Source organism: Petromyzon marinus, unplaced genomic scaffold (assembly GCF_048934315.1).
Source record: "Petromyzon marinus isolate PM22_M1 ecotype Great Lakes invasive population unplaced genomic scaffold, UKy_Petmar_22M1.pri1.0 PM_Scaffold_102, whole genome shotgun sequence".
Taxonomy (NCBI): Eukaryota; Metazoa; Chordata; class Hyperoartia; order Petromyzontiformes; family Petromyzontidae; genus Petromyzon; species Petromyzon marinus.
In genome coordinates, this window is record NW_027423061.1 from 97,230 (window position 1) to 123,753 (window position 26,524).

Genomic DNA, 26,524 nt, shown 5'->3' on the forward strand with positions numbered 1-26,524 from the left:
ACCACTAACACTCACCACTCACACTCACCACTCACACTCACCACTCACCACTAACACTCACCACTCACACTCACCACTCACACTCACCACTCACACTCACCACTCACACTCACCACTAACACTCACCACTCACCACTAACACTCACCACTCACACTCACCACTCACACTCACCACTCACACTCACCACTAACACTCACCACTCACCACTCACACTCACCACTCACCACTAACACTCACCACTAACACTCACCACTCACACTCACCACTCACACTCACCACTCACCACTCACAATCACCACTAACACTCACCACTCACACTCACCACTCACACTCACCACTAACACTCACCACTAACACTCACCACTCACACTCACCACTAACACTCACCACTCACACTCACCACTCACACTCACCACTCACCACTAACACTCACCACTCACACTCACCACTCACCAATAACACTCACCACTAACACTCACCACTAACACTCACCACTCACACTCACCACTCACCAATAACACTCACCACTAACACTCACCACTAACACTCACCACTCACATTCACCACTCACCACTAACACTCACCACTCACACTCACCACTCACACTCACCACTCACACTCACCACTCACACTCACCATTCACACTCACCACTAACACTCACCACTAACACTCACACTCACCACTAACACTCACCACTAACACTCACCACTCACACTCACCACTCACACTCACCACTAACACTCACCACTAACACTCACCACTCACTCTCACCACTCACCACTAACACTCACCACTAACACTCACCACTCACACTCACCACTCACACTCACCACTCACACTCACCACTCACACTCAACACTCACACTCACCACTCACACTCACCACTAACACTCACCACTCACACTCACCACTCACACTCAACACTCACCACTCACACTCACCACTCACACTCACCACTCACCCCTAACACTCACACTCACCACTCACACTCACCACTAACACTCACCACTTACACTCACCACTAACACTCACCACTCACACTCACCACTCACACTCAACACTCACACTCACCACTCACACTCACCACTAACACTCACCACTCACACTCACCACTCACACTCAACACTCACACTCACCACTCACACTCACCACTAACACTCACCACTTACACTCACCACTCACACTCACCACTCACACTCACCACTAACACTCACCACTCACACTCACCACTAACACTCACCACTCACACTCACCACTAACACTCACCACTCACACTCACCACTCACACTCACCACTAACACTCACCACTCACACTCACCACTCACACTCACCACTAACACTCACCACTCACACTCACCACTAACACTCACCACTCACACTCACCACTCACCACTAACACTCACACTCACCACTCACACTCACCACTAACACTCACCACTAACACTCACCACTAACACTCACCACTCACACTCACCACTCACCACTAACACTCACCACTCACACTCACCACTCACCACTCACACTCACCACTCACACTCACCACTCACCACTCACACTAACACTCACCACTCACACTCACCACTAACACTCACCACTCACACTCACCACTAACACTCACTACTCACACTCACCACTAACACTCACCACTCACACTCACCACTCACACTCAACACTAACACTCACCACTCACACTCACCACTCACACTCACCACTAACACTCACCACTCACACTCACCACTCACACTCACCACTCACACTCAACACTAACACTCACCACTCACACTCACCACTTACACTCACTACTCACACTCACTACTCACCACTCACACTCACCACTCACACTCACCACTCACACTCACCACTCATACTCACCACTCACCACTCACACTCACCACTCACACTCACCACTCACACTCACCACTAACACTCACCACTAACACTCACTACTAACACTCACCACTAACACTCACTACTCACCACTCACACTCAACACTAACACTCACCACTAACACTCACCACTCACACTCACCACTAACACTCACCACTAACACTCACACTCACCACTCACCACTAACACTCACCACTAACACTCACCACTAACACTCACCACTCACACTCACCACTAACACTCACCACTCACACTCACCACTCACCACTAACACTCACTACTCACCACTAACACTCACCACTCACACTCACCACTCACACTCACCACTCACACTCACCACTAACACTCACCACTCACACTCACCACTAACACTCACCACTCACACTCACCACTCACACTCACCACTCACACTCACCACTAACACTCACCACTAACACTCACCACTCACACTCACCACTAACACTCACCACTCACACTCACCACTCACACTCACCACTAACACTCACCACACACACTCACCACTCACACTCACCACTAACACTCACCACTAACACTCACCACTCACACTCACCACTAACACTCACGACTCACGGTCACCACTGACACTCACACTCACCACTCACACTCACCACTCACACTAACACTCACCACTCACACTCACCACTAACACTCACACTCACCACTAACACTCACCACTCACACTCACCACTCACACTCACCACTCACACTCACCACTCACCACTAACACTCACCACTAACACTCACCACTCACACCACTCACACTCACCACTAACACTCACCACTAACACTCACCACTCACACTCACCACTCACCACTCACACTCACCACTCACACTCACCACTCACACTCACCACTAACACTCACCACTCACCACTCACACTCACCACTCACCACTAACACTCACCACTAACACTCACCACTCACACTCACCACTAACACTCACCACTCACACTCACCACTAACACTCACCACTAACACTCACCACTCACACTCACCACTCACACTCACTACACACCACTCACACTCGCCACTAACACTCACCACTCACACTCACCACTAACACTCACCACTAACACTCACCACTAACACTCACCACTCACCACTGACACTCACCGCTGACACCACTCAACACTAACACTCACCACTCACACTCACTACTCACACTCACCACTCACACTCACTACACACCACTCACACTCACCACTAACACTCACCACATACACTCACCACTTACGCTCACTACTAACACTCACCACTCACACTCACCACTAACACTCACCACTCACCACTCACACTCACCACTCACACTCACCACTCACACTCACCACTAACACTCACCACTAACACTCACCACTCACACTCACCACTCACACTCACCACTCACACTCACCACTAACAATCACCACTCACACTCACCACTCACACTCACCACTCACACTCACCACTCACACTCACCACTCACCACTAACACTCACCACTCACACTCACCACTCACACTCACCACTCACACTCACCACTAACACTCACACTCACCACTCACACTCACCACTCACACTCACCACTCACACTCACCACTCACACTCACCACTCACACTCACCACTCACACTCAACACTCACCACTCACACTCACCACTCACACTCACCACTCACACTCAACACTCACCACTCACACTCACCACTTACACTCACCACTCACACTCACCACTAACACTCACCACTCACACTCACCACTTACACTCACCACTCAGACTCACCACTCACACTCACCACTCACACTCACCACTCACACTCACCACTCACCACTAACACTCACCACTCACACTCACCACTCACACTCACCACTAACACTCATCACTCACACTCACCACTCACACTCACCACTAACACTCACCACTCACCACTGACACTCACCGCTGACACCACTCAACACTAACACTCACCACTCACACTCACTACTCACACTCACCACTAACACTCACTACACACCACTCACACTCACCACTAACACTCACCACTAACACTCACCACATACACTCACCACTTACGCTCACTACTAACACTCACCACTCACCACTCACACTCACCACTCACACTCACCACTCACACTCACCACTAACACTCACCACTAACACTCACCACTCACACTCACCACTCACACTCACCACTCACACTCACCACTAACACTCACCACTCACACTCACCACTAACAATCACCACTCACACTCACCACTCACACTCACCACTCACACTCACCACTCACACTCACCACTCGCCACTAACACTCACCACTCACACTCACCACTCACACTCACCACTCACCACTTACACTCACCACTCACACTCACCACTAACACTCACCACTCACACTCACCACTTACACTCACCACTCACACTCACCACTCACACTCACCACTCACACTCACCACTCACACTCACCACTCACCACTAACACTCACCACTCACACTCACCACTCACACTCACCACTAACACTCATCACTCACACTCACCACTCACACTCACCACTAACACTCACCACTCACACTCACTACTAACACTCACCACTCACACTCACCACTCACACTCACCACTCACACTCACCACTAACACTCACCACTCACACTCACCACTCACACTCACCACTCACACTCACCACTCACCACTCACACTCACCACTCACACTCACCACTAACACTCACCACTCACCACTCACAATCACCACTCACACTCACCACTCACACTCACCACTAACACTCACACTCACCACTCACACTCACCACTCACACTCACCACTTACACTCATCACTCACCACTCACACTCACCACTCACACTCACCACTCACCACTAACACTCACCACTCACACTCACCACTCACCACTAACCACTAACACTCACTACTCACACTCACCACTAACACTCACCCTCACACTCACCACTCACCACTCACACTCACCACTAACACTCACCACTCACACTCACCACTCACACGCACCACTCATCACTCACCACTCACACTCACCACTCACCACTAACACTCACCACTCACACTCAGCACTCACACTCACCACTCACACTCACCACTCACACTCACCACTCACACTCACCACTCACACTCACCACTAACACTCACCACTAACACTCACCACTAACACTCACCACTCACCACTCACACTCACTACACACCACTCACACTCGCCACTAACACTCACCACTAACACTCACCACTCACACTCACACTCACCACTAACACTCACCACTCACCACTAACACTCACCACTAACACTCACCACTAACATTCACTACTCACCACTGACACTCACCGCTGACACCACTCACCACTCACACTCACCACTAACACTCACTACTGACCACTAACACTCACCACTCACACTCACCACTCACACTCACCACTCACACTCACCACTCACACTCACCACTCACACTCACCACTAACACTCACCACTCACACTCACCACTCACACTCACCACTCACACTCACCACTAACACTCACCACTAATACTCACCACTCACACTCACCACTCACACTCACCACTCACCACTAACACTCACCACTCACACTCACCACTCACACTCACCACTCACACTCACCACTCACCACTAACACTCACCACTCACCACTCCCACTCACCACTAACACTCACCACTCACACTCACCACTAACACTCACCACTAACACTCACCACTCACACTCACCACTAACACTCACCACTAACACTCACTACACACCACTAACACTCACCACTAACACTCACCACTCACACTCACCACTCACCACTAACACTCACCACTCACACTCACCACTCACACTCACCACTAACACTCACACTCACTACTCACCACTAACACTCACCACTCACACTCACCACTAACACTCACCACTAACACTCACTACACACCACTAACACTCACCACTAACACTCACCACTCACTCACCACTCACACTCACCACTAACACTCACCACTCACCACTAACACTCACCACTAACACTCACCACTCACAATCACCACTCACACTCACCACTAACACTCACCACTCACCACTAACACTCACCACTAACACTCACTACTCACCACTGACACTCACCGCTGACACCACTCACCACTAACACTCACTACACACCACTCACACTCACCACTCACACTCACCACTCACACTCACCACTAACACTCACCACTAACACTCACTACTCACCACTAACACTCACCACTAACACTCACCACTAACACTCACCACTAACACTCACCAGTGTGTACACTGTGTGTGTGTCTGTGTGTGTGAGTACACTGTGTGTGTGTACACTGTGTGTGTGTGTGGGTACACTGTGTGTGTGTGTACACTGTGTGTTTGTGTATGTCGGTGTGTATGTGTACACTGTGTCTGTGTGTGTACACTGAATGTGTGTGTACACTGTGTGTGTGTCTGTGTGTGTACACTGTGTGTGTACACTGTGTGTGTGTGTCTGTCTGTGTGTCTGTGTGTGTGTCTGTGTGTGTGAGTACACTGTGTGTGTGTACACTGTGTGTGTGTGGGTACACTGTGTGTGTGTCTGTGTGTACACTGTGTGTGTGTCTGTGTGTGTGTGTACACTGTGTGTGTGTGTACACTGTGTGTGTGTGTACACTGTGTGTGTGTGTGGGTACACTGTGTGTGTGGGTACACTGTGTGTGTGTATACACTGTGTGTGTGTGTGTGTACACTGTGTGTGTGTGTACACTGTGTGTGTGTACACTGTGTGTGTGTGTGGGTACACTGTGTGTGTGTCTGTGTGTACACTGTGTGTGTGTCTGTGTGTGTGAGTACACTGTGTGTGTGTACACTGTGTGTGTGTGTACACTGTGTGTGTGTGTGGGTACACTGTGTGTGTGCGTGTACACTGTGTGTGTGTGTGTACACTGTGTGTGTGTGTACACTGTGTCTGTGTGTGTACACTGAATGTGTGTGTACACTGTGTGTGTGTGTGTGTACACTGTGTGTGTGTCTGTGTGTGTGTTCGTGTAGGCGTGTGTGGTCAAGAGGGAGTTCAAGAGAGCGGAACAGCTGATCAAGCACGCTGTGTACCTGGCCAGGTGAACGCTGCCTACAGAGACAAACACACACACAGTGTACACACACACAGTGTACACACACACACAGTGTACACACACAGTGTACACACACACACACAGTGTACACACACAGTGTACACACACACAGTGTACACACACACAGTGTACACACACAGTGTACACACACACACAGTGTACACACACACAGTGTACACACAAACAGTGTACACACACACACAGTGTACACACACACAGTGTACACACTCACACAGTGTACACACACACACACACAGTGTACACACACACAATGTACACACACAGTGTACACTCACACAGTGTACACACACACAGTGTACACACACACACAGTGTACACACACACAGTGTACACACACACACAGTGTAAACACACACACACACAGTGTAAACACACACACACACAGTGTACACACACACACACACAGTGTACACACACACACACAGTGTACACACACAGTGTACACACACACAGTGTACACACACACAGTGTACACACACACACAGTGTACACACACACAGTGTAAACACACACAGTGTACACACACACAGTGTACACACACAGTGTACACACACACACAGTGTACACACACAGTGTACACACACAGTGTACACACACACAGTTTACACACACACACAGTGTACACACACACACAGTGTACACACACAGTGTACACACACAGTGTACACACACACAGTGTACACACACACACAGTGTACACACACACACAGTGTACACACACAGTGTACACACACACACAGTGTACACACACACACAGTGTACACACACACAGTGTACACACACAGAGTGTACACACACACACAGTGTACACACACACAGTGTACACACACAGTGTACACACACACACAGTGTACACACACACACACAGTGTACACACACACACAGTGTACACACACACACACAGTGTACACACACACAGTGTACACACACAGTGTACACACACACACAGTGTACACACACAGTGTACACACACACACAGTGTACACACACAGTGTACACACACACAGTGTACACACACACAGTGTACACACACACACAGTGTACACACACACACAGTGTACACACACACAGTGTACACACAGTGTACACACACACACAGTGTACACACAGTGTACACACACACACAGTGTACACGCAGTGTACACACACACACACAGTGTACACACACACACAGTGTACACACACACACAGTGTACACACACAGTGTACACACACACAGTGTACACACACAGTGTACACACACACATTGTACACACACAGTGTACACATACACACAGTGTGCACACACACACACACACAGTGTGTACACACACACACACACAGTACACACACAGTACACACACAGTGTACACACACACAGTGTACACACACAGTGTATACACACACAGTGTACACACACAGTGTACACACACACACACAGTGTACACACACACAGTGTACACACACATAGTGTACATACACACAGTGTACACATACACACAGTGTACACACACAGTGTAAACACACACACAGTATACACACACAGTTTGTACAAACACATACAGTGTACACACATACATAGTGTACACACACACAGTTTGTACAAATACTTTGTACACTGTGTGTGTACTGTGTGTACTGTGTGTGTGTACACTGTGTGTACTGTGTGTGTACTGTGTGTGTACACTGTGTGTGTGTGTGTACTGTGTGTGTACACTGTGTGTACACTGTGTGTGTTCTGTGTGTACACTGTGTGTACTGTGTGTGTGTACACTGTGTGTACTGTGTGTGTGTATTGTGTGTGTACACTGTGTGTGTGTGTACTGTGTGTACACTGTGTGTACACTGCGTGTGTACTGTGTGTACACTGTGTGTACACTGCGTGTGTTCTGTGTGTACACTGTGTGTACTGTGTGTGTACACTGTGTGTGTACACTGTGTGTGTACTGTGTGTACACTGTGTGTACACTGCGTGTGTTCTGTGTGTACACTGTGTGTACTGTGTGTGTTCTGTGTGTACACTGTGTGTGTACTGTGTGTACACTGTGTGTGTACTGTGTGTACACTGTGTGTCTATTGTGTGTGTGTACGGTGTGTGTGTTCTGTGTGTACACTGTGTACTCTGTGTACACTGTGTGTGTGTGTTCTGTGTGTACACTGTGTGTGTACTGTGTGTGTACACTCTGTGTGTCTACTGTGTGTGTGTACACTGTGTGTGTACTGTGTGTACACTGTGTGTACACTGCGTGTGTTCTGTGTGTACACTGTGTGTACTGTGTGTGTTCTGTGTGTACACTGTGTGTGTTCTGTGTGTACACTGTGTGTGTACTGTGTGTGTACACTCTGTGTGTCTACTGTGTGTGTACTGTGTGTGTGTACGGTGTGTGTGTTCTGTGTGTACACTGTGTACTGTGTGTACACTGTGTGTGTACTGTGTGTGTGTACTGTCTTTGTACTGTGTGTGTACACTGTGTGTGTGTGTGTACTATGTGTGTGTACTGTGTGTATACTGTGTGTGTCCTGTGTGTGTGTACTGTGTGTGTTCTGTGTGTACACTGTGTGTGTGTGTGTACACTGTGTGTGTACTGTGTGTGTTCTGTGTGTACACTGTGTGTGTACTGTGTGTGTACTGTGTGTACACTGTGTGTGTGTGTACACTGTGTGTGTACTGTGTGTGTTCTCTGTGTACACTGTGTGTTCTCTGTGTACACTGTGTGTGTACTGTGTACACTGTGTGTGTACACTGTGTGTGTACTGTGTGTGTACACTGTGTGTGTGTACTGTGTGTGTGTACACTGTGTGTGTGTACTGTGTGTACACTGTGTGTACTGTGTGTGTACTGTGTGTGTACTGTGTACTGTGTGTGTGTACTGTGTGTGTACTGTGTGTGTGTACTGTGTGTGCTCTGTGTGTACACTGTGTGTGTGTACACTGTGTGTGTGTACTATGTGTGTACTGTGTGTGTTCTGCGTGTACTGTGTGTACGCTGTGTGTACTGTGTGTGTGTGTACTGTGTGTACACTGTGTGTGTACTGTGTGTACACTGTGTGTGTACACTGTGTGTGTGTACACTGTGTACTGTGTGTGTACATTGTGTGTACACTGTGTGTGTACTGTGTACACTGTGTACTGTGTGTGTTCTGTGTGTACACTGTGTACTGTGTGTGTGTACTGTGTGTGTACTGTGTGTGTTCTGTGTGTACACTGTGTGTGTACACTGTGTGTGTTCTGTGTGTACACTGTGTGTGTACACTGTGTGTACTGTGTGTTCTGTGTATCCACTGTGTGTGTGTACTGTGTGTTCTGTGTGTACACTGTGTGTGTACTGTGTACTGTGTGTGTGTGTGTACACTGTGTGTACACTGTGTGCACTGTGTGTACTGTGTGTGTGTACACAGTGTACACTGTGTGTGTACACTGTGTACACAGTGTGTGTACTCTGTGTGTGTGTTCTGTGTGTACACTGTGTGTACTGTGTGTACACTGTGTGTGTACTGTGTGTGTTCTGTGTGTACACTGTGTGTGTACTGTGTGTGTATTGTGTGTGTACACTGTGTGTGTATTGTGTGTGTACACTGTGTGTACACTGTGTGTGTGTACTGTGTGTACACTGTGTGTACACTGCGTGTGTTCTGTGTGTACACTGTGTGTACACTGTGTGTGTACACTGTGTGTGTACTGTGTGTACACTGTGTGTACACTGCGTGTGTTCTGTGTGTACACTGTGTGTACTGTGTGTGTACTGTGTGTACACTGTGTGTGTACTGTGTGTACACTGTGTGTCTACTCTGTGTGTGTACGGTGTGTGTGTTCTGTGTGTACACTGTGTACTCTGTGTACACTGTGTGTGTGTGTTCTGTGTGTACACTGTGTGTGTACTGTGTGTGTACACTCTGTGTGTCTACTGTGTGTGTGTACACTGTGTGTGTACTGTGTGTACACTGTGTGTACACTGCGTGTGTTCTGTGTGTACACTGTGTGTACTGTGTGTGTTCTGTGTGTACACTGTGTGTGTTCTGTGTGTACACTGTGTGTGTACTGTGTGTGTACACTCTGTGTGTCTACTGTGTGTGTACTGTGTGTGTGTACGGTGTGTGTGTGTTCTGTGTGTACACTGTGTACTGTGTGTACACTGTGTGTGTACTGTGTGTGTGTACTGTCTTTGTACTGTGTGTGTACACTGTGTGTGTGTGTGTACTATGTGTGTATACTGTGTGTGTCCTGTGTGTGTGTACTGTGTGTGTTCTGTGTGTACACTGTGTGTGTGTGTGTGTGTACACTGTGTGTGTACTGTGTGTGTTCTGTGTGTACACTGTGTGTGTACTGTGTGTGTACTGTGTGTACACTGTGTGTGTGTGTACACTGTGTGTGTACTGTGTGTGTTCTCTGTGTACACTGTGTGTGTTCTCTGTGTACACTGTGTGTGTACTGTGTACACTGTGTGTGTACACTGTGTGTGTACTGTGTGTGTACACTGTGTGTGTGTACACTGTGTGTGTGTACTGTGTGTACACTGTGTGTACTGTGTGTGTACTGTGTGTACTGTGTGTGTACTGTGTACTGTGTGTGTGTACTGTGTGTGTACTGTGTGTGTGTACTGTGTGTGCTCTGTGTGTACACTGTGTGTGTGTACACTGTGTGTGTGTACTATGTGTGTACTGTGTGTGTTCTGCGTGTATTGTGTGTACGCTGTGTGTACTGTGTGTGTGTGTACTGTGTGTACACTGTGTGTGTACTGTGTGTACACTGTGTGTGTACACTGTGTGTGTGTACACTGTGTACTGTGTGTGTACATTGTGTGTACACTGTGTGTGTACTGTGTACACTGTGTGTACTGTGTGTGTTCTGTGTGTACACTGTGTACTGTGTGTGTGTACTGTGTGTGTACTGTGTGTGTTCTGTGTGTACTGTGTGTGCTGTGTGTGTGTTCTGTGTGTACACTGTGTGTGTACACTGTGTGTACTGTGTGTGTACTGTGTACACTGTGTGTACTGTGTGTGTACACTGTGTACTGTGTGTGTACTGTGTACACTGTGTGTGTGCTGTGTGTGTACACTGTGTGTACTGTGTGTGTACTGTGTGTGTACACTGTGTACTGTGTGTGTACTGTGTGTGTACACTGTGTACTGTGTGTGTACTGTGTGTGTACACTGTGTACTGTGTGTGTACTGTGTGTGTACTGTGTACACTATGTGTGTACACTGTGTGTACTGTGTGTTCTGTGTGTACACTGTGTGTGTGTGTACTGTGTGTGTACTGTGTACACTATGTGTGTACTGTGTACACTATGTGTGTACACTGTGTGTACTGTGTGTACACAGGGAACACTTTGGACTCAAGCACCCCAAGTACTCTGACGCTCTGCTGGACTATGGTTTCTACCTCCTCAACGTGGACAACATTTGCCAGTCGGTGACCGTCTACCAGGTGATACACCAGGGTGGACTATCACGTGGGGTGGACTATCACATGGGGTGGGCTATCACAGGGGGTGGACTATCACGTGGGGTGGACTATCACACGTGGGGTGGACTATCACGTGGGGTGGACTATCACGTGGGGTGGACTATCACGGCGGGTGGACTATCACAGGGGGTGGACTATCACGTGGGAGTGACTATCACGTTGGGGTGGACTATCACGTGGGGTGGACTATCACAGGGGGTGGACTATCACGGGGGGCGGACTATCACGTGGGGTGGACTATCACGGGGGGGTGGACGATCACGGGTGGTGGACTATCACGTGGGGTGGACTTTCACAGGGGTGGTGGACTATCACAGGGGTGGTGGACGATCACAGGGGTGGTGGACTATCACGTGGGGTGGACTATCACGTGGGTTGGACGATCACAGGGGTGGTGGACTATCACGTGGGGTGGACTATCACGTTGGGGTGGTGGACTATCACGTGGGGTGGACTATCACGTGGGGTGGACTATCACGTGGGTTGGACGATCACAGGGGTGGTGGACTATCACGTGGGGTGGACTATCACGTTGGGGTGGTGGACTATCACGTGGGGTGGACTATCACGTGGGGTGGACTATCACGTGGGTTGGACGATCACAGGGGTGGTGGACTATCACGTGGGGTGGACTATCACGTTGGGGTGGTGGACTATCACGTGGGGTGGACTATCACGTGGGGTGGACACTCAGCTCACCCCCCACCGCCCCCCTAGGCTGCGCTGGACATTCGCCAGTCCGTGTTTGGGGGTAACAACATCCACGTGGCCATCGCCCATGAGGACTTGGCCTACTCTTCCTACGTGCACCAGTACAGCTCCGGCAAGTTCGACAACGCGCTGTGAGTACGAGTCGCCCCTTAGTCACCCCTGTAGTCACCCCTTAGTCACCCTGTAGTCACCCTGTAGTCACCCTGTAGTCACCCCTGTAGTCACCCGGCAGGACTTGGCCTACTCTTCCTACGTGCACCAGTACAGCTCCGGCAAGTTCGACAACGCGCTGTGAGTACGAGTCGCCCCTTAGTCACCCCTGTAGTCACCCCTTAGTCACCCTGTAGTCACCCTGTAGTCACCCTGTAGTCACCCCTGTAGTCACCCGGCAGGACTTGGCCTACTCTTCCTACGTGCACCAGTACAGCTCCGGCAAGTTCGACAACGCGCTGTGAGTACGAGTCGCCCCTTAGTCACCCCTGTAGTCACCCCTTAGTCACCCTGTAGTCACCCTGTAGTCACCCTGTAGTCACCCCTGTAGTCACCCGGCAGGACTTGGCCTACTCTTCCTACGTGCACCAGTACAGCTCCGGCAAGTTCGACAACGCGCTGTGAGTACGAGTCGCCCCTTAGTCACCCCTGTAGTCACCCCTTAGTCACCCTGTAGTCACCCTGTAGTCACCCTGTAGTCACCCCTGTAGTCACCCGGCAGGACTTGGCCTACTCTTCCTACGTGCACCAGTACAGCTCCGGCAAGTTCGACAACGCGCTGTGAGTACGAGTCGCCCCTTAGTCACCCCGTAGTCACCCTGTAGTCACCCTGTAGTCACCCCTGTAGTCACCCGGCAGGACTTGGCCTACTCTTCCTACGTGCACCAGTACAGCTCCGGCAAGTTCGACAACGCGCTGTGAGTACGAGTCGCCCCTTAGTCGCCCCTTAGTCACCCCTGTAGTCACCCTGTAGTCACCCTGTAGTCACCCCGTAGTCACCCGGCAGGACTTGGCCTACTCTTCCTACGTGCACCAGTACAGCTCCGGCAAGTTCGACAACGCGCTGTGAGTACGAGTCGCCCCTTAGTCACCCCTGTAGTCACCCCTTAGTCACCCTGTAGTCACCCTGTAGTCACCCTGTAGTCACCCCTGTAGTCACCCGGCAGGACTTGGCCTACTCTTCCTACGTGCACCAGTACAGCTCCGGCAAGTTCGACAACGCGCTGTGAGTACGAGTCGCCCCTTAGTCGCCCCTTAGTCACCCCTTAGTCACCCCTGTAGTCACCCTGTAGTCACCCTGTAGTCACCCCGTAGTCACCCGGCAGGACTTGGCCTATTCTTCCTACGTGCACCAGTACAGCTCCGGCAAGGTCGACAACGCGCTGTGAGTACGAGTCGCCCCTTAGTCACCCCTGTAGTCACCCCTTAGTCACCCTGTAGTCACCCTGTAGTCACCCCTGTAGTCACCCGGCAGGACTTGGCCTACTCTTCCTACGTGCACCAGTACAGCTCCGGCAAGTTCGACAACGCGCTGTGAGTACGAGTCGCCCCTTAGTCACCCCTGTAGTCACCCCTTAGTCACCCTGTAGTCACCCTGTAGTCACCCCTGTAGTCACCCGGCAGGACTTGGCCTACTCTTCCTACGTGCACCAGTACAGCTCCGGCAAGTTCGACAACGCGCTGTGAGTACGAGTCGCCCCTTAGTCACCCTGTAGTCACCCTGTAGTCACCCTGTAGTTGCCCTGTAGTCGCCCCTTAGTCGCTCCTTAGTCACCCCTGTAGTCGCCCCTTAGTCACCCTGTAGTCACCCTGTAGTCACCCTGTAGTCACCCCTTAGTCACCCTGTAGTCGCCCTGTAGTCGCCCCTTAGTCACCCTGCCGGTGTAGTCACCCTTAGTCAACCCTGTAGTCACCCCTTAGTCACCCTGTAGTCACCCCTTAGTCACCCCTTAGTCACCCCTTAGTCACCCTGTAGTCACCATGTAGTCACCCCTTAGTCACCCCTCAGTCACCCCTTAGTCACCCCTTAGTCACCCTGTAGTCGCCCTGTAGTCACCCTGTAGTCACCCCTGTAGTCACCCTTAGTCACCCTTAGTCACCCTTAGTCACCCCTGTAGTCACCCTGTAGTCACCCTGTAGTCGCCCTGTAGTCGCCCCTTAGTCACCCTTAGGTCACCCCTTAGTCACCCCGTAGCCACCCCTTAGTCACCCCTTAGTCACCCTGTAGTCACCCCTTAGTCGCCCTGTAGTCACCCTGTAGTCACCCTGTAGTCACCCCTTAGTCACCCCTTAGTCACCCCTTAGTCGCCCTTTAGTCGCCCTTTAGTCACCCCTTACTCACCCCTGTAGTCACCCCTTAGTCACCCTGTAGTCACCCCTTAGTCGCCCCTTAGTCGCCCCTTAGTCACCCTGTAGCCACCCCTTAGTCACCCCTTAGTCACCCTGTAGTCACCCCTTAGTCACCCTGTAGTCACCCTGTAGTCACTCTGCCGGTGTAGTCACTCGTCTCTCCCCCCACTCACCCCCCACTCACCCCCCCACTCACCCCCCCCTCACCCCCCCCTCACCCCCCACTCCCCCCCCCACCCACCACAGGTTTCACGCTGAACGAGCTATCGACATTATAACACGTATCCTGCCGGACGATCACCTCCTGCTAGCCTCGTCCAAGAGGGTGAAAGGTGGTGGACTCACTCACTCACTCACCCACTCACCCACTCAGTCACCCACTCACCCACTCAGTCACCCACTCACTCACTCACTCACCCACTCACTCACTCACTCACCCACTCACTCACTCACCCACTCACTCACCCACTCAGTCACTCACCCACTCACTCACTCACTCACCCACCCACTCACTCACTCACTCACCCACTCACTCAATAACTCACCCACTCACTCAGTCACCCACTCACTCACTCACCCACTCACTCACTCACTCAATAACTCACCCACTCACTCAGTCACCCATTCACTCACCCACTCACTCACTCACTCACCCACTCACTCACCCACTCACCCACTCAGTCACTCACCCACTCACTCACTCACTCACCCACTCACTCAGTCACCCACTCAGTCACCCACTCACTCACTCACTCAGTCACCCACTCACCCACTCACCCACTCACTCACCCACTCACCCACTCACTCACCCACTCACCCACTCACTCACTCACCCATCACTCACTCACCCACTCACCCACTCACCCACCCACTCACTCACCCACTCACTCACTCACTCACCCACTCACCCACTCACCCACTCACTCACTCACTCAGTCACCCACTCACTCACCCACTCACCCACTCACTCACTCACCCACTCACTCACTCACCCACTCACTCACCCACTCACTCACCCACGCACTCACCCACTCACTCACTCACCCACTCACTCACTCACCCACCCACTCACTCACTCACTCACCCACCCACCCACTCACTCACCCACTCACTCACCCACTCACTCACCCACCCACTCACTCACCCATTCACCCACGCACTCACCCACTCACTCACTCACCCACCCACTCACTCACCCACCCACTCACTCACTCACTCACCCACCCACCCACTCACTCACTCACCCACCCACCCACTCACTCACCCACCCACCCACTCACTCACTCACTCACCCACTCACTCACTCACTCACCCACTCACCCACCCACTCACTCACCCACTCACTCACTCACCCACTCACTCACTCACCCACCCACTCACTCACTCACCCACTCACCTACTCACTCACCCACTTACTCACTCACTCACCCACCCACTCACTCACTCACTCACCCACTCACTCACTCACCCACCCACCCACTCACTCACTCACCCACCCACTCACTCACTCACCCACTCACTCACCCACTCACATCCTCACCCACTCACTCACCTACCCACCCACCCACTCACTCACCTACTCACCCACCCACCCACTCACTCACCCACTCACCCACTCACCCACTCACTCACCCACTCACCCACTCACTCACTCACCCACTCACCCACTCACCCACCCACTCACTCACCCACTCACTCACTCACTCACCCACTCACCCACTCACCCACTCACGCAGTCACCCACTCACTCACCCACTCACCCACCCACTCACTCACCCACTCACTCACTCACTCACCCACTCACCCACTCACTCACTCACTCAGTCACCCACTCACTCACCGACTCACCCACTCACCCACTCACTCACTCACCCACTCACTCACTCACCCACTCACTCACCCACGCACTCACCCACTCACTCACTCACCCACTCACTCACTCACCCACCCACCCACTCACTCACTCACCCACCCACCCACCCACTCACTCACCCACTCACTCACCCACTCACTCACTCACCCACCCACTCACCCACCCACTCACTCACCCATTCACCCACGCACTCACCCACTCACTCACCCAGTCACTCGCTCACCCAGTCACTCGCTCACCCAGTCACTCGCTCACCCAGTCTCTCGCTCACCCAGTCTCTCGCTCACCCAGTCACTCACTCACCCAGTCTCTCACTCACCCACTCACTCACTCACTCACCCACTCACCCACCCACTCACTCACCCACTCACTCACTCACCCACTCACTCACTCACTCACCCACTCACTCACTCACCCACTTACTCACTCACCCACCCACCCACTCACTCACTCACTCACCCACTCACTCACTCACTCACCCACCCACCCACTCACTCACTCACCCACCCACTCACTCACTCACCCACTCACTCACCCACTCACATCCTCACCCACTCACTCACCTACCCACCCACCCACTCACTCACCTACTCACCCACCCACCCACTCACTCACCCACTCACCCACTCACATCATCACTCACCCACTCACTCACCCACTCACCCACCCACTCACTCACCCACTCACCCACTCACCCACTCACTCACCCACTCACCCACTCACTCACTCACCCACCCACCCACTCACCCACCCACTCACTCACCCACTCACCCACTCACTCACTCACCCACCCACTCACTCACCCACTCACCCACCCACTCACTCACCCACTCACCCACCCACCCACCCACTCACCCACTCACTCACCCACCCACTCACCTACTCACTCACCCACTCACCCACTCACTCACCCACCCAACCACTCACTCACCCACCCACCCACCCACTCACTCACTCACTCACCCACTCACCCACTCACCCACTCACCCACCCACTCACTCACCCACCCACTCACTCACTCACCCACTCACCCACTCACTCACTCACCCACTCACCCACCCACTCACTCACTCACTCACCCACCCACTCACTCACCCACCCACTCACTCACCCACTCGCTCACCCACTCACTCACCCACCCACTCACCCACTTGCCTTTGTTGTTGTCGTGGTTGTGGGCAGCGTTGATCCTGGAGGAGATAGCCATCGACTGCCACAACACCCACTCACTCACCCACCCACCCACCCACTCACTCACCCACCCACTCACTCACTCACCCACTCACCCACTCACCCACTCACTCACTCACCCACCCACCCACCCACTCACTCACCCACCCACCCACCCACTCACTCACTCACCCACTCACTCACCCACTCACCCACTCACTCACCCACTCACTCACCTACTCACTCACCCACTCACTCACCCACTCACCCACTCACTCACTCACCCACTCACCCACTCACTCACTCACCCACTCACTCACTCATCTACTCACTCACTCACCCACTCACTCACTCATCTACTCATCTACTCACTCACCCACTCACCCACTCACTCACTCACCCACTCACTCACTCATCTATTCACTCACTCACTCACTCACCCACTCACTCACTCATCTACTCATCTACTCACTCACTCACCCACTCACCCACTCGCCTTTGTTGTTGTCGTGGTTGTGGTCAGCGTTGATCCTGGAGGAGATAGCCATCGACTACCACAACACCCACTCACTCACCCACCCACTCACTCACCCACTCACTCACTCACCCACTCACCCACGCACTCACCCACGCACTCACCCACTCACTCACTCACCCACCCACTCACTCACCCACCCACTCACTCACTCACTCACCCACCCACTCACTCACTCACCCACTCACCCACTCACTCACTCACCTACCAACCCACCCACTCACTCACCTACTCACCCACCCACTCACTCACTCACCCACTCACTCACCCACTTGTTGTTGTTGTTGTGGTCAGCGTTGATCCTGGAGGAGATAGCCATCGACTACCACAACACCCACCCACTCACCCACTCACTCACTCACCCACTCACCCACCCACTCACTCACCTACCAACCCACCCACTCACTCACCTACTCACCCACCCACCCACCCACTCACCCACCCACCCACTCACCCACTCACTCACCTACTCACTCACCCACCCACCCACTCACCCACCCACCCACTCACCCACTCACTCACCCACTCACTCACCCACCCACTCACCCACTCACTCACCCACCCAACCACTCACTCACTCACCCACCCACTCACTCACCCACCCACTCACCCACTCACCTACCCACCCACTCACCCACTCACCCACTCACTCACCCACTCACTCACTCACCCACTCACTCACCCACTCACTCACTCATCTACTCACTCACTCACCCACTCACCCACTCACCCACTCACTCACTCACCCACCCACCCACTCACTCACCCACTCACCCACTCACTCACTCACCCACTCACTCACCCACTCACTCACTCATCTACTCACTCACTCACCCACTCACCCACTCACCCACTCACTCACTCGCCTTTGTTGTTGTTGTCGTGGTTGTGGTCAGCGTTGATCCTGGAGGAGATAGCCATCGACTGCCACAACACCCACTCACTCACCCACTCACTCACTCACTCACCCACTCACTCACCCACTCACTCACTCACCCACTCACTCACTCACCCACCCACTCACTCACCCACTCACTCACTCACTCACCCACTCACCCACTCACTCACCCACTTGTTGTTGTTGTCGTGGTCAGCGTTGATCCTGGAGGAGATAGCCATCGACTACCACAACACCCACCCACTCACCCACTCACTCACTCACTCACCCACTCACCCACCCACTCACTCACCTACCAACCCACCCACTCACTCACCTACTCACCCACCCACTCACCCACTCACCCACTCACTCACCCACCCACTCACTCACCCACCCACTCACCCACTCACCCACCCACTCACCCACCCACTCACTCACTCACCCACCCACTCACCTACTCACCCACTCACTCACCCACTCACCCACTCACTCACCCACTTGTTGTTGTTGTCGTGGTCAGCGTTGATCCTGGAGGAGATAGCCATCGACTGCCACAACAAGGAGACGGAGTCTCGGCTGCTTCAGGAGGCTCACGAGCTGCACCTCTCCTCGCTGCACCTCGCCAAGAAGGCCTTCGGGGAGTTCAACGTACAGACGGCCAAGCACTACGGCAACCTGGGACGCCTCTACCAGTCGATGCGCAAGTACAAGGTGAGAGGCAGAGAGAGAGACACGGGGGGAGAGACACGGGGAGAGAGAGAGAGAGACACGGGGAGAGAGAGGCAGAGAGAGAGAGAGACACGTGGGGAGAGAGAGGCAGAGAGAGAGACACGGGGAGAGACACGGGAGAGAGAGAGAGAGAGAGACACGGGGAGAGAGACACGGGGAGAGAGAGAGACACGGGGAGAGACACGGGGAGAGAGAGAGAGACACGGGGGGAGAGACACGGGGAGAGAGAGAGAGAGACACGGGGAGAGACACGGGGAGAGAGAGAGAGAGAGAGACACGGGGAGAGAGAGAGAGAGAGAGACACGGGGAGAGAGACACGGGGAGAGAGAGAGACACGGGGAGAGACACGGAGAGAGAGAGAGAGACACGGGGAGAGACACGGGGAGAGAGAGAGAGAGACACGGGGAGAGAGAGGCAGAGAGAGAGACACGGGGAGAGAGACACGGGGAGAGAGAGAGAGAGAGACACGGGGAGAGAGAGAGGCAGAGAGAGACACGGGAGAGAGTGGCAGAGAGAGACACGGGGGGAGAGACACGGGGAGAGAGAGAGAGAGACACGTGGGGAGAGAGAGAGAGACACGGGGAGAGAGAGAGGCAGAGAGAGAGACACGGGGGGAGAGACACGGGGAGAGAGAGAGACACGGGGAGAGAGAGAGAGACACGGGGAGAGAGAGAGGCAGAGAGAGACACGGGGAGAGAGTGGCAGAGAGAGACACGGGGAGAGAGAGGCAGAGAGAGAGACACGGGGGGAGAGACACGGGGAGAGAGAGAGAGAGACACGGGGAGAGAGAGAGGCAGAGAGAGACACGGGGAGAGAGTGGCAGAGAGAGACACGGGGAGAGAGAGACACGTGGGGAGAGAGAGAGAGAGACACGGGGAGAGACACGGGGAGAGAGAGAGAGAGACACGGGGAGAGAGAGGCAGAGAGAGAGAGAGAGAGACACGGGGAGAGATAGAGAGACACGGGGAGAGAGAGAGACACGGGGAGAGAGAAAGAGAGACACGGGGAGAGACACGGGGAGAGAGAGAGAGAGACACGGGGAGAGAGAGAGGCAGAGAGAGACACGGGGAGAGAGTGGCAGAGAGAGACACGGGGAGAGAGAGACACGTGGGGAGAGAGAGAGAGAGACACGGGGAGAGACACGGGGAGAGAGAGAGAGAGACACGGGGAGAGAGAGGCAGAGAGAGAGAGAGAGAGACACGGGGAGAGATAGAGAGACACGGGGAGAGAGAGAGACACGGGGAGAGAGACAGAGAGACACGGGGAGAGACACGGGGAGAGAGAGAGAGAGACACGGGGAGAGAGAGAGGCAGAGAGAGACACGGGGAGAGAGACACGGGAGAGAGAGAGAGAGAGAGACACGGGGAGAGAGACACGGGGAGAGAGAGAGACACGGGGAGAGACACGGGGAGAGAGAGAGAGACACGGGGAGAGACACGGGGAGAGAGAGGCAGAGAGAGAGAGAGAGAGACGGGGAGAGAGAGAGAGACACGGGGAGAGAGAGAGAGACACGGGGAGAGAGAGAGAGAGACACGGGGAGAGACACGGGGAGAGAGAGAGAGAGAGACACGGGGAGAGAGAGAGGCAGAGAGAGACACGGGGAGAGAGACACGGGAGAGAGAGAGAGAGAGAGAGACACGGGGGAGAGAGACACGGGGAGAGAGAGAGACACGGGGAGAGACACAGGGAGAGAGAGAGAGACACGGGGAGAGACACGGGGAGAGAGAGAGAGACACGGGGAGAGAGAGAGAGAGACACGGGGAGAGAGAGAGGCAGAGAGAGACACGGGGAGACGTGGAGAGAGAGACACAGGGAGAGACATGGTGAGAGAGAGGCAGAGAGAGACACGGGGAGAGAGAGAGACACGTGGGGAGAGAGAGGCAGAGAGAGACACGGGGAGAGAGAGAGATACGTGGGGTGAGAGAGGCAGAGAGAGAGACACGGGGAGAGACACGGGGAGAGAGAGAGGCAGAGAGAGACACGGGGAGACGTGGAGAGAGAGACACGGGGAGAGAGAGATACGTGGGGTGAGAGAGGCAGAGAGAGAGACACGGGGAGAGAGAGAGGCAGAGAGAGACATGGGGAGACGTGGAGAGAGAGACACGGGGAGAGAGAGGCAGAGAGACACGTGGGGAGAGAGAGGCAGAGAGAGAGACACGGGGAGAGAGAGGCAGAGAGAGAGAGAGAGAGACACGGGGAGAGAGAGAGGCAGAGAGAGACATGGGGAGACGTGGAGAGAGAGACACGGGGAGAGAGAGGCAGAGAGACACGGGGGAAGAGACCCGGGGAGAGAGAGAGACACGGGGAGAGAGACAGAGAGAGAGAGACACGGGGAGAGAGTGGCAGAGAGAGACACGGGGAGGAGAGAGAGACACGTGGAGTGAGAGAGGCAGAGAGAGAGACACGGGGAGAGACACGGGGAGAGAGAGAGACACGGGGAGAGAGAGAGAGAGAGACACGTGGAGTGAGAGAGGCAGAGAGAGAGACACGAGGAGAGACACGGGGAGAGAGAGAGACACGGGGAGAGAGACACAGGCAGAGAGAGACACGTGGGGAGAGAGAGGCGGAGAGAGAGACACGGGGAGAGAGAGACAGGTGGGGAGAGAGAGGCAGAGAGACACGGGGAGGGAGAGAGAGAGAGAGAGGCAGAGAGACACGGGGAGAGAGAGAGACACGGGGAGAGAGAGGCAGAGAGAGAGACACGGGGGGAGAGACACGGGGAGAGAGAGAGAGAGAGAGACACGGGGAGAGCGAGAGACACGGGGAGAGAGACACGGGGAGAGAGACACAGGCAGAGAGAGACACGGGGAGAGAGAGACACTTGGGGAGAGAGAGGCAGAGAGAGACACGGGGAGAGAGAGAGACACGTGGGGAGAGAGGCAGAGAGAGAGACACGTGGAGAGACACGGGGAGAGAGAGACACGGGGAGAGAGAGGCAGAGAGAGACACGGGGAGAGAGAGAGACACGTGGGGAGAGAGGCAGAGAGAGAGACACGGGGAGAGACACGGGGAGAGAGAGAGAGACACGGGGAGAGAGAGAGGCAGAGAGAGAGACACGGGGAGACGTGGAGAGAGAGACACGGGGAGAGAGAGAGACACGTGGGGAGAGAGAGGCAGAGAGAGAGACACAGGGAGAGAGAGAGACACGTGGGGAGAGAGAGGCAGAGAGAGAGACACGGGGAGAGAGAGAGAGAGAGAGAGACACGGGGAGAGACACGGGGAGAGAGAGAGAGACACGGGGAGAGAGAGAGACACGGGGAGAGAGACACAGGCAGAGAGAGACACGTGGGGAGAGAGAGGCAGAGAGAGACACGGGGAGAGAGAGACACGTGGGGAGAGAGAGGCAGAGAGACACGGGGAGAGAGAGAGACACGTGGGGAGAGAGAGGCAGAGAGACACGGGGAGAGAGAGAGACACGGGGAGAGAGAGGCAGAGAGAGAGAGACACGGGGAGAGAGAGAGACACGGGGAGAGAGAGAGAGACACGGGGAGAGAGAGAGACACGGGGAGAGAGAGAGACACGGGGAGAGAGATTCAGGGAGAGAGACACAGGGAGAGAGGCAGAGAGACACGGGGAGAGAGACACGTGGGGAGAGAGAGAGACACGGGGAGAGAGAGAGAGACACGTGGGGAGAGAGAGACACGTGGGGAGAGAGAGACACGGGGAGAGAGACACGGGGAAACGTGGGGAGAGAGACACAGGGAGAGAGACATGCCGGGAGAGACACGGGGAGAGAGAGGCAGAGAGAGACACGGGGAGACGTGGGGAGAGTGACACAGGGAGAGAGACATGGGGAGAGAGAGAGAGAGAGAGACACGGGGAGAGAGGCAGAGAGAGAGAGAGAGAGACAGGGAGAGAGGCACAGAGAGAGAGACACGGGGAGAGAGACACGGGGAGAGAGACACGGGGAGAGAGGCAGAGAGAGAGAGAGAGAGATACAGGGAGAGAGGCACAGAGAGACACGGGGAGAGAGACACGGGGAGAGAGACACGGAGAGAGAGGCAGAGAGAGAGAGAGATACAGGGAGAGAGGCACAGAGAGAGAGACACGGGGAGAGAGACACAGGGAGAGAGACACGGGGGGAGAGACAGAGAGAGAGACACGAGGAGAGAGGCAGAGAGAGAGAGAGAGAGACAGGGAGAGAGGCACAGAGAGAGAGACACGGGGAGAGAGACACGGGGAGAGAGACACGGGGAGAGAGACACAGGGAGAGAGAGAGACATGGGGAGAGAGAGACACGGGGAGAGAGAGGCAGAGAGACATGGGGAGAGAGAGAGACACGGGGAGACGTGGGGAGAGCGACACGGGGAGAGAGACACGGGGAGAGAGACACGGGGAGAGAGAGACAGAGAGAGAGACACGGAGAGACGTGGGGAGAGACACGGAGAGAGAGACACGGGGAGAGAGACAGAGAGAGACACGTGGAGAGAGAGAGGCAGAGAGAGACACGGGGAGACATGGGGAGAGAGACACGGGGAGACATGGGGAGAGACACAGGGAGAGAGACACGGGGAGAGAGACACGGGGAGACATGGGGAGAGAGACACGGGGAGACGTGGGGAGAGAGACACAGAGAGAGAGACACGGGGAGAGAGACACAGACAGAGAGAGAGACGTGGGGAAGGAGACACAGAGAGAGAGACAGACAGAGAGAGACATGTGGGGAGAGAGACACAGACAGAGAGAGAGACTTGGGGAGAGAGACACAGAGAGAGAGACATGGGGAGAGAGACACAGACAGAGAGAGAGACGTGGGGAAGGAGACACAGAGATAGAGACACGGGGAGAGAGACACAGACAGAGAGAGAGACACGTGGGGAGAGAGAGGCAGAGAGAGAGCGACACGGGGAGACATGGGGAGAGACACGGAGAGAGAGACACGGGGAGAGAGACAGAGAAAGACACGTGGGGAGAGAGAGGCAGAGAGAGACACGGGGAGACATGGGGAGAGAGACACGGGGAGACATGGGGAGAGACACAGGGAGAGAGACAGAGCGAGAGACACGGGGAGAGAGACACGGGGAGACGTGGGGAGAGACAGAGAGAGAGACACAGAGAGACGTGGGGAGAGAGACACGGGGAGAGAGAGAGGCAGAGAGAGAGACACGGAGAGACGTGGGGAGAGAGACACAGAGAGAGACACGGGGATAGAGACACGGGGAGAGAGACACGGGGAGAGAGACACAGACAGAGAGAGAGACACGGGGAGAGAGACAGAGCGAGAGACACGGGGAGAGAGACACGGGGAGAGAGAGAGGCAGAGAGAGAGATACGGAGAGACGTGGGGAGAGAGACACGGGGAGAGAGACACGGAGAGAGAGACACGGGGAGAGAGACAGAGAAAGACACGTGGGGAGAGAGAGGCAGAGAGAGACACGGGGAGACATGGGGAGAGAGAACACGGGGAGACATGGGGAGAGACACAGGGAGAGAGACAGAGCGAGAGACACGGGGAGAGAGACACGGGGAGACGTGGGGAGAGACAGAGAGAGAGACACAGAGAGACGTGGGGAGAGAGACACGGGGAGAGAGAGAGGCAGAGAGAGAGACACGGAGAGACGTGGGGAGAGAGACACAGAGAGAGACACGGGGATAGAGACACGGGGAGAGAGACACGGGGAGAGAGACACAGACAGAGAGAGAGACACGGGGAGAGAGACAGAGCGAGAGACATGGGGAGAGAGACACGGGGAGAGAGAGAGGCAGAGAGAGAGATACGGAGAGACGTGGGGAGAGAGACACGGGGAGAGAGACACGGGGAGAGAGAGAGGCAGAGAGAGAGACACGGAGAGACGTGGGGAGAGA

The 26,524-nt window shown here is 54.1% G+C and overlaps 1 protein-coding gene across 2 annotated transcripts in view; it reads left to right on the forward strand.

The window, feature by feature from the left end:
* Positions 1-26,524, forward strand: part of APPBP2 (amyloid beta precursor protein binding protein 2) — a 106,539-nt gene that overhangs the window by 64,491 nt on the left and 15,524 nt on the right. For both annotated transcript variants that reach the window (XM_076063351.1, XM_076063352.1), the window contains exons 8-12: positions 6,933-7,000; positions 12,337-12,442; positions 13,199-13,323; positions 15,779-15,864; positions 20,511-20,701. In XM_076063351.1, coding sequence (XP_075919466.1) covers positions 6,933-7,000; positions 12,337-12,442; positions 13,199-13,323; positions 15,779-15,864; positions 20,511-20,701 — 576 coding nt within the window. The remainder of the gene's footprint in view (positions 1-6,932; positions 7,001-12,336; positions 12,443-13,198; positions 13,324-15,778; positions 15,865-20,510; positions 20,702-26,524) is intronic.